This window comes from Microcaecilia unicolor, chromosome 2 (assembly GCF_901765095.1).
Source record: "Microcaecilia unicolor chromosome 2, aMicUni1.1, whole genome shotgun sequence".
NCBI classification, from domain to species: domain Eukaryota; kingdom Metazoa; phylum Chordata; class Amphibia; order Gymnophiona; family Siphonopidae; genus Microcaecilia; species Microcaecilia unicolor.
The window spans coordinates 221,330,667-221,342,763 of NC_044032.1; the positions used below are offsets into that span (position 1 = coordinate 221,330,667).

General features: G+C 42.8%; 1 protein-coding gene across 1 annotated transcript in view; it reads right to left on the reverse strand.

Annotated features, from left to right (window-relative positions):
- Positions 1 to 7,504: 7,504 nt before the first annotated feature.
- Positions 7,505 to 12,097, reverse strand: part of GCNT1 (glucosaminyl (N-acetyl) transferase 1) — a 46,777-nt gene continuing 42,184 nt past the window's right edge. The window contains 1 exon segment of the mRNA XM_030193722.1: positions 7,505 to 9,976. Coding sequence (XP_030049582.1) covers positions 8,592 to 9,872 — 1,281 coding nt within the window. The 5' untranslated portion in view covers positions 9,873 to 9,976 and the 3' untranslated portion in view covers positions 7,505 to 8,591.

Genomic DNA, 12,097 nt, shown 5'->3' on the forward strand with positions numbered 1-12,097 from the left:
TCACGGGACACAAGGCTTTGAGTGCTAAACGTATTGCCCTGGTTTCCAAGAGGTTGATTGGACAGAAGGAGGACCCCTGTGACCATAGTCCCTGGGCATATTGACCCTGACAATGGGCTCCCCAGCTCTTTAGACTGGCATCCGTAGTGATCACTATCCACTGCAAGGCATCCAGAGGCATTCCTCTGGACAGATTGGGCGTCCAAAGCCACCAATGGAGACTGCCCTGCTCTGGCAGGGGCAACCTCTGCAGCAGGGAATCCTCTGGGGCGACCACCTGGAGAGAAGGGAATTCTGCAATGATCTCATGTGCGCCCTGGCTCACGGCACCGCCTCTATAGTTGCAGCCATGGACCCCAGCACCTGAAGTTAAACCCTTGCGCACAGGGATATAGCGTGCAGAAAGCGATGAATCAGGGTCTGTAGCTTGAGAATTCAGGCTTGTGGAAGAAACACTGAACCCTTCCGAGTGTTGTAGCACACCCCCAGATAATCCAGGGACTATCACTGGAGGAGACTCTTTTGCGAGCTAACCACCCATCCGAGGGACTGCAGGAACTGGACTACCTGTGCCGTGGTCTGAAAACTCTCCTGGTAGGTCTTTGCTCTGATCAGCCAATCGTCCAGGTAAGGATGAACGAACACACTTTCCCTTCCTGAGAGCCACTGCTACCACCACCATCACCTTGGTGAAAGTGCGGGAGGGCCGTCGCAAGTTTGAATGGCAATGCCTGAAATTGGTAGTGCTTGTTGAGAAAAAGTGGGAGAGCGACCAAGGATGCCAGAAACTGGAGGATGTTGAATAATAAACAGTTTTATTGATAAATTTGAAGACTCGACACAATGTCATGTTTCGGCCGTCAGGCCTGCATCAGGAGTCTATAAAAACATACATGTATATAAAGAAATGGAAACAACAAAATATAATACACATAAAAAATATATATATAAAACAATAGGTTTGTAAATTAAATAGACTTATAAATTATAAAAATTTATATATATGGATCTATTCAAATAAATTTTTAAAAAATGCACACAAATATACAAGCATAAAAACGTACTATATGTAAAATAGCGATGTAATAGATGTGTTAAAAAAGCAAAAAACACCATTGTTGTGTCAAGTCTTCAAATTTATCAATAAAACTGTTTATTATTCAACATCCTCCAGTTTCTGGCATCCTTGGTCGCTCTCCCACTTTTTCTGTAACATTGTCTTTACCGTGGGGTGTTTGAGTTCTCCGCTTTTCTGGCGGATCTTCTCCCAGTGCTTGTTGAGAATCACGAAGCACAGATAACGCTGATGCAGTGGACGAATAGGAATGTGATGATAGGTCTTCTGTAAGATCTAGAGCCGTCAAAAATTCTCCGGACCTCACTGCTACTATGACGGAACTAAGTGTCTCCATCCGAAAAGAGGAAACACAGAGCTCGGTTGACAGCCTTGAGGTCCAGAATCAGCCTGAAAGAGCCTTCTTTCTTGAGGAAAACAAGTAGATGGGAGTACCAACCCTGCCTGAGTTTGTCCAAGGGAACAGGACATATCGCCTGGAGGTTGAGTAGCCTTTCTAGAGTGCTCCTGACGATGGTCGCCTTAGAGTGAGACCAGCAAGGCGACACCAGAAATGCGTCTGATAGAGGACACGCAAATTCTAAGGAATACCCTTCTCGAATAACCTCGAGCACCCACTGATCTGAGGTGATCTGGGCCCACCTCTGGTAAGACTGCGCCAACCGCGCCCCTATGGGAACCAGAGGCTGGGCCCAGACACCTTCATTGTGAAGGGCGAGCGGGGGACTGGAAAGAGGCTCCCGTGTCCCTACCTCCTCTGCGGGCTCCCCGAAAGGACTGATTGCTCTGGAAGAACATGGAACGTTAAACCAGAGCCGCCTTACCTGATCTGAAAAGATGAAAATTGCGATCCTGGCCTGAGAACAAACTGCACCCAGCAGTCTTAGGCCGGTCTTCAGGAAGACTCGGGACCTTAGTCTCCCCCAAACTGTGTACTAGCTTATCCAACTCCTCACCAAACAAGAAAGAACCCCTAAAGGGAAATTTACTAAGCTTAGACTTAGAAGCTGAATCTGCTGACCAACCCCTAAGCCAAAGAGACCGTCTAGCCACCACACTCAATGCCATAGACTTGGCTGACACACGAAGCAAATTGTACAAAGCGTCTGCCAGAAAGGGTTAGCCTATCACAAGCTCGGACACCTCAGCATCTACGGCAGACAAATCATCCAAAGATCTATCAAGTACTCTCTCAGACCAGTGAAAACAAGCTCTGGCTACCAGAGACCCACAGACGGCTGCCTGCACTGCCAAAGCCAACACATCAAAGCTACTTTTCAACAGAGCCTCCGTATGGCGGTCCTGTACATCCTTAAGAGCAGTGCCACCATCCACGGGCACTGTATTTTGCTTGGTGACTGCCGAGACCACTGCATCCACCACTGGAGAACTCAATAAGGAGTTGTCATAAGTACATAAGTAATGCCACACTAGAAAAAGACCAAGGGTCCATCGAGCCCAGCATCCTGTCCACGACAGCGGCCAATCCAGGCCAAGGGCACCTGGCAAGCTTCCCAAACGTACAAACATTCTATACATGTTATTCCCGGAATTGTGGATTTTTCCCAAGTCCTTTTAGTAGCGGTTTATGGACTTGTCCTTTAGGAAACCGTCCAATCCCTTTTTAAACTCTGCTAAGCTAACCGCCTTCACCACTTTCTCCGGCAACGAATTCCAGAGTTTAATTATACATTGGGTGAAGAAACATTTTCTCCGATTTGTTTTAAATTTAATACACTGTAGTTTCATCGCATGCCCCCTAGTCCTAGTATTTTTGGAAAGTGTGAACAGCCTCCGGGACCGGATATAGACAGATCATAGATTTAGCAGGCCTGAAAGCCGAATCCAGGATATCCCACTGTGCCTGAATAGCATGTCCTGATGCATCAGAAAAGTTTTACCTGGCTTACAGACTCCCTTTATCAGAAGGTCCACTTTACGAAGTTTCGTAGTCCGCGACTTCTCTTTCTCAAAACGTAAGGTGGACGAAACCAAGGAGATTAATTCTTGCAAATCTTCTTTATGGAAAATTCGAAGGACTGAAGGGTCTTCCCCAGGAGCAAACGGTTCAGCTCATTAATTTCCTTGGCCCGGGTCCTCCTCCCTATGCCCTTCCAAAGAAAAATCCTGATCCTCTAAGGAGGGCATCCAAGGTCCGATTCAGAACCCAGGACTCCCTGGACCTTTTAGCTGCCATGATCTGACTTTCTGAAGACCATTTCCCCGAAGTGTCTTGGGAGGGGTTAGACTTCTGCAACGTAAAGGCCTTATACATTTGTAATACGAATTCTGGAGGAAACCCCAAGCAGACCCCGGAGGGAACAGAAACTGACTGTGCTTGCTCACAAGAAACCAGCAGAGAGACAGTCTGTTCAGCTGAACCAGCCAGAGGAGTTAAAATGGAGATGGTTCCCGCCAAAGCCGGAACCACAGATTTCTCTTTTCCTGTCGCATCTTTCCCTCCCACTAAGGGAACCAGCATGACAGGGTCCTATCTTCAAGGAGCTCTCAACTGCGGTGCAATATTTAGAGAAGCTGCTAGCACGTAAGCTGCAGCGCTGATATACAGGGTAGCGTCTGAGTTTCTCGGCCATGCTGCTCACAGAAACCACGGCGCGGTAATTTTTAACTCTGTGCACCAGAGACGACAGCCGCTTACCACCAAGGCTGAAGCACCAGCACAAAAAGACACTGAGAAAGATGTGCTTACCAAACAAATCTCTTTTTTTTTTTTTTGTAACAGCTGCCTCTCCCAGCCTAGCTGCTCTTCCCCCAAAGAGTCCTAGGCAGCAGACATACAGCAGTAAGAAAAACTGCAACCAGGGAGGATTGGGGGGGAGGGACACGACCACTCGGGTGTAACACCCCTGAAGCTGGAACAGATCCCCACAGACCTCAGTCTCCACTAAGCAGGTTCATCTAAGCACAGAAGGGAACCATTTAATGCCAACTCAAATACCCCAACACAGGGAAAATAGAGTAAAATACAGAGAGACTGAAGGGCTCACCACCTTCTACCTGCTGGAGACTGCGATTACTTGATCTTTCTCTGACTAGCAAGGGCTCTTATTGGCTCTCTCTGAAGAGTCAGAATTCTCAGTCTCCACGTGCTGGAAGGCATGCACAACCAATCTGGGCAAGTCCGGAGGGACGCTAAGGAAGAACCCATTTCCCCTGTGGCCTGAGTGGTAATGTGTTTTCCATTTGTGTTGTTTGTGTATCAGCACCCTAATGGGACAACTCACAATTGTGATTTCTATTTAGGAAACACCAACACAACGTTTTTGTATTGGAACACCCTCCCCTCTCAAATAACTATGATCATATAAATCTCCCTCATTCTATCAGAGATCAATTTTATGTATTTAGGATTTTTAAGTGAGAAAGCCCACTGAATTAAACTTTAAACTTCACTAGAGTGCTAACTGTAGTTTCAGTTTAATTTATATCAGATTTCAATACTCTTGTGACAATAAAATCATTGACACAATTTTATTTTGCTATAAAAGCTCTGAAAATGTTGATTCAGGTTGCATGTATATTTGCTCTGGGCCCGGTACAAGCCTTGTTTCAAGCAGAGGGAACTGCCTAGGACACTATGGGCCCTGTTTACTAAGCTGTGCTGTAGGTACGCTAACATTTTTAGCGTGCACTAAAAATTAACACACACTGTGGTTGTCTCTAGCGTTAGCGCATGCTAAATTTTACCGTGCACTAAAACACTTGCATGCCTTAGTAAACAGGGCCCTATATTTTGAGGACACTAATTATCTGGGCTGAAGGGAAGCCTGGTTCTGCTTGCTACTGGGACCATGTTACCACCAGTGCTTCAAAGGGACACTGCTGTGGCATTCTGGCTTTGACATCAGTGTACTGGAACCCAACGGTAACTGAAGAAAAATCCCACGGAGGACCAACAGGACGTGCAAAAAGTGGGAAAAAAAGTGAGTAATGATGGTACTCTGATGCTGTATGTGATTGTCTGTACTGTTTGCTGTATTATTGGCATTGTATCTTTTATAGTGAATAGATGTTAAAAGACAGAGAATTGTCAATATCCACACGGTCTTTTTAAAGACCCATACAGAGCTCTTAGCTCTTACCATCATTACTCATTGATGCATGGTCTTGAGTTCCACACCAGCAGACTCCTGAGGCAGGCATCGTGTGTGCTGAAACACGGTCGCCGTGTCAAGTCTCCATACGTGTTTGAAGAATAAGGTGGATTGGTTGAACCAGTGGCTTGTCCAGCTGTCCTTCATTTCCCACTTTTGATTTCAGTGTGAAATCTCCCTCCCCTACTACCACCAAAATTCTACTACTCTCTACTCCTACCTCTGAGGGCCAGATGCACTAAACTTGACGAGCCATTAATGTGTAAGTAGTAAACTGTGACATGCACAAAAGGCTTCTCCGAGCCATTTTCCGATCACGGTAGCAGCTAACGAAAATGGAATGCAGATGAACAAATTAGTACCCCAATGTGTATAAATCGTATTGTAATGAGATGCACTACCGTTTTCCGATTGCCTAACCATGGAAAATCTAACGGGAGGTCTGTACCTCTCGTTGGGGCTGCGCGGGATTTATTCGCCTCTAAAAACTTCTATAAATTTAACAAAAAAAAAAAATAAATCGGGGAAAAAAATGTCCCACCTCCAGGTCTCTCTCAGCCAATCACAGTGCGTTTAGCTGACACCAGTGACAGCTAAACGCACTGTTATTGGCTGTGAGAGACCAGGAGGGGCATTGGACGTGTTGCTAACACCCCGGGGCAAGGCGGCCGGAGCAGAAGCCGCCGATAGCTGCCAGCTACGAGTTTGATGACACGGTGTGGAGGCGCTTGAGAGGTTCAGAACTGCGGATGAGGAAAGTAGAAGACTGAAGATCGGTTCCCCGATCCCCCGGCTTGCAGATGCAGTTTGCCGCCTGCGGGATGCCTTACAGGGAGAGAAGGTGTGCCTTGGCAGAGACGTCCTTGGCATGCGCAGAGCAGCCAGCATAACGCTTGGCTGCTCTGTGCATGCTCGACCGGCTGACTGGCTTCTGAGGGAATAGAGAATGCAAGTGAGCTACAACGAGCAGCTCATTTGCATTCCGTTTCCTTGATGCATGGCCGTTCCCTACCAATTCGCTATAGAATCGGTAAGGGAAGGGCTCTTCTGAGGACCTTAAATGCATCTGGCCCTGAGTGCCAAAATCTTTTATCCAGCTTTGCCTGCACTAACATTCTCTAATTTTAAGATAGAGTAATTTTACAACAGGTTGTTTCTAATTTTTTTCATAAATGTGAATGTATGCCGTTATATAAAACTGGTCTCTCTGGTGTAATTACATTCGTAGATGCACACTTTTAAGCATATCCCCTCATGCAATTTTATAATCATCATTTTCTGTATGTAACACAAGCTTTACACATGGAAATGGATTTTTTTTTCTTTGCAACAAAGAGTATATCAAGCACTTGTAAGTAAATAAATAAGTTACCCAAACATGGCTAACTTTTAAAATGTATTTGCCTGCTCATAACACAAAATTTGTAGCTGAACTTCTTTCACATAAATGCTGCGAATATAAAAACAGCATTTTCACCGAGAAAAATGAATGGCCAGGACATTAATGAGAAGAAACATAACAGGAAAAAAATGACTTGTGCTCTATTGCATAGAATGACTTCAAAAGTTAAAAAAAAAAAAAAACCTGAACACCCATCAAAATACCTTTATAAATGTAACTGGTACAAGTATTGACTTGGAACAGTGCATCATCATATTAAGTGTGTCCACCTATTAACTGTAAGGTACTTCAATTACAACTGTGATTGTATCTGTTCTTGAAAGAAATATTTTTTTCCAGAAAATAAACATGTGCCCAACTAGATTTGGTATAACAACTTTAAAAATGCTACAAAGTTGTGTTCATGCATGTAGAGGTTCCACTCAAATCTAAAAGGAGCTTAATTTCCAGGACACAAGTCTGTGTGGGTTTGAACCCCCCAACCCAGGAAGACAGTCACCCATTGCCTTGAGAAATTAGATAAAAAGTACCTGAAGGCAAAAATCAGCTAACTCTTGTGCAGTGCAATCTATAGAACAGGGCACCCCCACCCACCTCACACTGAAAAGTCTACAGGCAGGTTCGTCAACCCAAAGACTTGCTCCCATTCACAGAAATGCAGCCAATAGTAACAACTAAAGAAAACCCAATTAAAGCTCATTTACTAAGTTACGACATTTGGTTTTGAGTCACAAAAGAAAATAGATAAGCATTGAAAACAGAATACATGATGACTGTCTATTATATTAACTTAAAGTTTTTAGGAGATACAAAGAGGCATATTTTCAAAGCACTTTGGGAGGCTAAGTTCCATAGGTTTCTATGGAACTTTGGGAGGCTAAGTGCTTTGAAAATGAGCCTCACTGTCTCACTCCTGAGGATTTTTTTTAAACAAGTTGTCACCATTGGTAAATCAATCTGCAAAATGTTACCTTATTAACAAAACTTCCAGCCTAAGGATGGATATCTAAAGAAGTGTATCATTTTCATATGTATGCGTGGCCTTAAAAAGTTGTATTCAGCAAAACCTGTAAACTCCCACTGAATCGTTTCTTAAAGCAGCTGAGCAGTGTGAAGTCCCTGAGTTCCACTAGCCCTCTCCCATAACCCAGCTTCGGGCTATAATCTCTCATTCAGCAGAGGCACAAAATTAGGACACATCTAAAGGCAAATAGTCATACAGAAAAAGGTCCAATTTGGACAGCTTATCGCCTCCAGAAAGATTCTTATCAGAAATTTGACCAGTCAGCATCTTCAAGTTAGAAAACATTGGTTCCCAGAATGCGACTAGTCTCTCAGGCAAGCTTCCAACACATTTCCAGCTGTACAGCGCATCAGATATGTGTTCACTTCATTTGTATTTCCGTATTACAACACTATTCCCACAAAAAAAAAAAAAGCTTAACTCCTTTAAATGTGTGAAAAGTCATAGGCTGAAAAATCTCAGGCAACCAACCAAAATTTCATTACTAGCTTCTGCCTGCAGAGTACCAGCTACCAGGCCATACAGAGGAAGAGATGGCATCCTGATCCGATGGAGTCCACAGTACTGTGACTAGCCTGAGGTCCTAAGCTAACACTATATGAACAGGAAGCAAACTTTGGGAGATGGGACATATGGGCGCTGCATACAAAAACTAGAGTGAGGAGGGAAGAAAGAAAAAAAAAAAAATCGGAGATCGCTGAAAACCAAGAATAAACAAAACAAACATCTCCCACCCCTCCAAGTCTGCTACTAAACACACACACAAAGTAATAAAATCAAAATAGAATAAATTAAAGCAAAACTGTATCCTGGCTTCTAAAAATTCTGGCTGGTGCCCAAAGTTTTATAAATACATTTTCCATCCCTGGTGATGAGGCACATGATTTTGTCTGCTGAATTGCTTTTAAAATGTAGCTGTATGACAGCTTTATTAGTACACTATCCGTGCACACCTTGCACATCACAGAACAAAAATCAAGACTGAGTTTGCCTTTGCAGTGCTTTGTCTCGCAAATGCTCCTCCAGGCACTGGATGGCTATGGCGTCAACATCTGTGTCAAATTTGTTGGCAAAAAAGTGGTGTTTTCGCAACATCCAGTTCAAATCCCCTGCTCCAAACACACAGATGGACCGGACATGGAGTCCGTTACATGGTGGGTAAGGTGCTCCCTTGGACACATCTCCTTCTAAATATTCCCACTTCACAAACCGAGCAACAGAATTCATGTCAGAAATGTCATATTTTTCATTGGTAAGAACTGATCCTGGAACGTCAGGGATTCTTTGGATAGTTGCCCATAGGTATTCGTCAGGGCTATACGTGTCCTTAGCCCATTCAATGAATTTTTGAATATTGATGTTTTCTAGAACATATTCAACAAATTTCCTATTGACAACAAAATAAGCACTGCCTGAGAAAATTTTAATCTGAAGTGGAGGACTATCCTTGTCAATTCCCATGTTTTTCACAGAGCCATCCACAATTTCATGTCGCTTTTTCCACCTCACCTCTTTATGTGAAGGCATTTGTTCAGTTTCTAGGCTGTTTTCACCCTTCATGGTTTTCAGCTTCTCCACTATTTCTTGGTTACTTTTAATGGGAAAATCCATACCACAAAGATTGATCAAATACTTCCAGGATGTGCTTCTCCTATAGAGGTCTTTCATACAGTTGAGGTCAGCCTGTACCCTTCCCCAAGATCCGTACACTACATTCTCCAACTGGCTAGCAATAAAAACATTTTCAAAGCAGGACACAATTCCCTTAACCGCAGCCAAAAAACTATCTGTAGATTTCTTGTCAACATGAACACAGTAATAATTTTGAGGTGCATAAATTGATCGTAAAAGTCTCTCAAACGTATCAATTTTATAATGAATCACTATTGAATAAGCAATGGGGAACGCCTCCTCCTCTTGGTTAGAGGCTCCAGGATGTACTTGCGTTTTATTAGTGAAATAATCACAATCTTTTGTCATATCAATATAGTCATATGCTGTCAGACGAGGGCGGTTTCCTAAATTTCACTGTTATCAGCTCAAGTTTTGCTTTTTGATTTCCTCTGCATCTCCTCTTAAAATCTTTGTGCAATTTACAAAACTGTAAGGATCTTCTCCTCTCAGTTTCAAGTGTCGGCGATCTAGGACGGTTTGTTTCTGATGAAGCTTGAAAACTGAAAGCATTACTAGAGTTAACAGAACAGCCAGAAGAAACTTGCGCCAGTTCACTTGACAACGGCGGAGTGTTTTCAGCATTTCAGTTAAGAACTGCTTTCCTCAACTGTAGCAAAGACCTTTTGCTAACCTTCAACAAGGCAGCTTTCCAAGTATACTGCTTGCAATTGTCAGTACCCCGGTATCTAGGAGAGAAAAAAAAAACACTTTGTTTAAAAAGTCTTCCTTCACACAGCAAGCCATTATCAAAAGCTCTATTACTTGAAAGACAAAAATTATGCATTAAGGTACTCTTTTCATGAGCCCCATTCAGGTTTAATATGTGCATTAACTGGCACTTAGAAGTTTATGCAAGATAACCTTTAAGTCTGGGATATGCATGTATTAGACCCAAGTGTACACAAATGGCAAGGCGGTGTGACCAAGGCGTGCCTTGGATGGGGCAAGGGCATGGCAAATTCATACAATTTACCCCCAGACTCTATATATATGGCGACTAGAGTTCGGCAAGCAAATCAGCATATACAGTCAATTTGTGCATGGAACTTAACTGGTAACAAGCCAATCAGCACTGATAACTGGATGCTAACAAGTAATTATCAGTACTAATTGGCACTACTTAGGATTCACACGCATAGATCATTAACCCCCCCCCTCCCCTCCCCTCCACTTTTTAACAAAGCTGCACTAGCGGTTGTCGCTCAGCAAGACCAACACAGCCCATTCAGTTTAGTTGTCGTAAATGGCCACAACTAATATTTAGTCAAATGTGCTTAACTTTAGGTGAGGTTTATAGAATAGCGCTAAGCGTGGTTCTTACAGCACCAATTTTTTTCGGTGACATATGAAGAATCTAGGCACCAATTCAGAAGGGGACTAAACGTCTACCCTAAAAGATCTATATCAGGAGTTACACCTACTGCCAAATACATTCAGGATTTAGTGACCATTTACTATTGAGCAGGATTCCACTGGAGGGATGGGGGGGGGGGGGGGTCGCCCCCTTATTTCCTCAGTGGTTCTTTAGACTCCCAAATGCCAAACAGGTGACTATGATGGGAACAAAACCAATGTTTCTATGATCACAAAGAAGACCAGTTATGTACTGATACATAACCAGTTACTTTTGTGATTTTAGAAGCAAAACCAGTTATGAACAAGCTTACTGAACGTCTATATTTATTATTCTCTTTCTTTAAATGGATGTTTATGCTGCACGTAACCAGCGCATAAACATCCATTTCCCTGTATTTTAGAACAGGTTCTGTTCTACAATACAGGTTCATATTATTTTAATATCTCAGTCTATGTATTTAAGAACTAAATATTCATCTATTGAGCCAATATGGCAGTACAAAGCAGATTCCAACATTTAAACAAAGTATATAATAAGTTACACAAAAGCTATAAAATCTACAAAAGAAAATAACATTTAATAAAAACATTATGTAATATTTAAAAAACATTCACACTTACAACAGCCAATTAAACAGTGCTAAGCACTTAAAGGGCAATTCTATAACTAGGCACTCATTTACATTCACATTACAAGTGCAAGTGTTTAGAATAATGACTTGTACAACATGCATGTATGCACATATACTGCCTACGCGCTATTCTCCAAATAGCCACTTAATGAATGTAATACATATTTACAAGGCGGTGTACGCAAGGATGGGGCTACCACTTATACGTCACCCCCCCCCCCCCCCACACACACACACACACACTAAAACCTACTGTACCCACATATAGGTGGCACCTATATAGCAAGTAGAAATTGTAGAGCAGTTCTGAATATATGTGGAGGAGTGGTATGTGTTCACATTTGTTGATCTTTGTGGTATACTTTGTTAAAGAGATGGGTCTTCAGTAGTTTGCGGAAGTTGGTTAGTTCGTAAGTTGTTTGGCAGTGCGTTCCATAACTTTGTACTCAAGTAGGTAAAGTTTGACGCATGCATTATTTTGTATTTTAGACCTTTGCAGTTGGGGAAGTGCAGGTTAAGGAATGTGCGAGATGATCTTTTAGCGTTCCTGGGTGGTAAGTCTATCAAGTCTGACATGTAGGCTGGTGCGTCTCCGTGAATAATTTTATGAACTACAGTGCATATTTTGAACGTGATGCATTCTTTAAGTGGGAGCCAATGTAGCTTTTCTCATAGGGGTTTAGCACTTTCATATTTTGTTTTACCGAATATGAGTCTAGCTGCAGTGTTCTGGGCTGTCTGTAGTTTCTTGATTATTTGCTCTTTACAGCCGGTGTAGAGTGCGTTGCAATAGTCTAGATGACTAAGCACCATTGATTG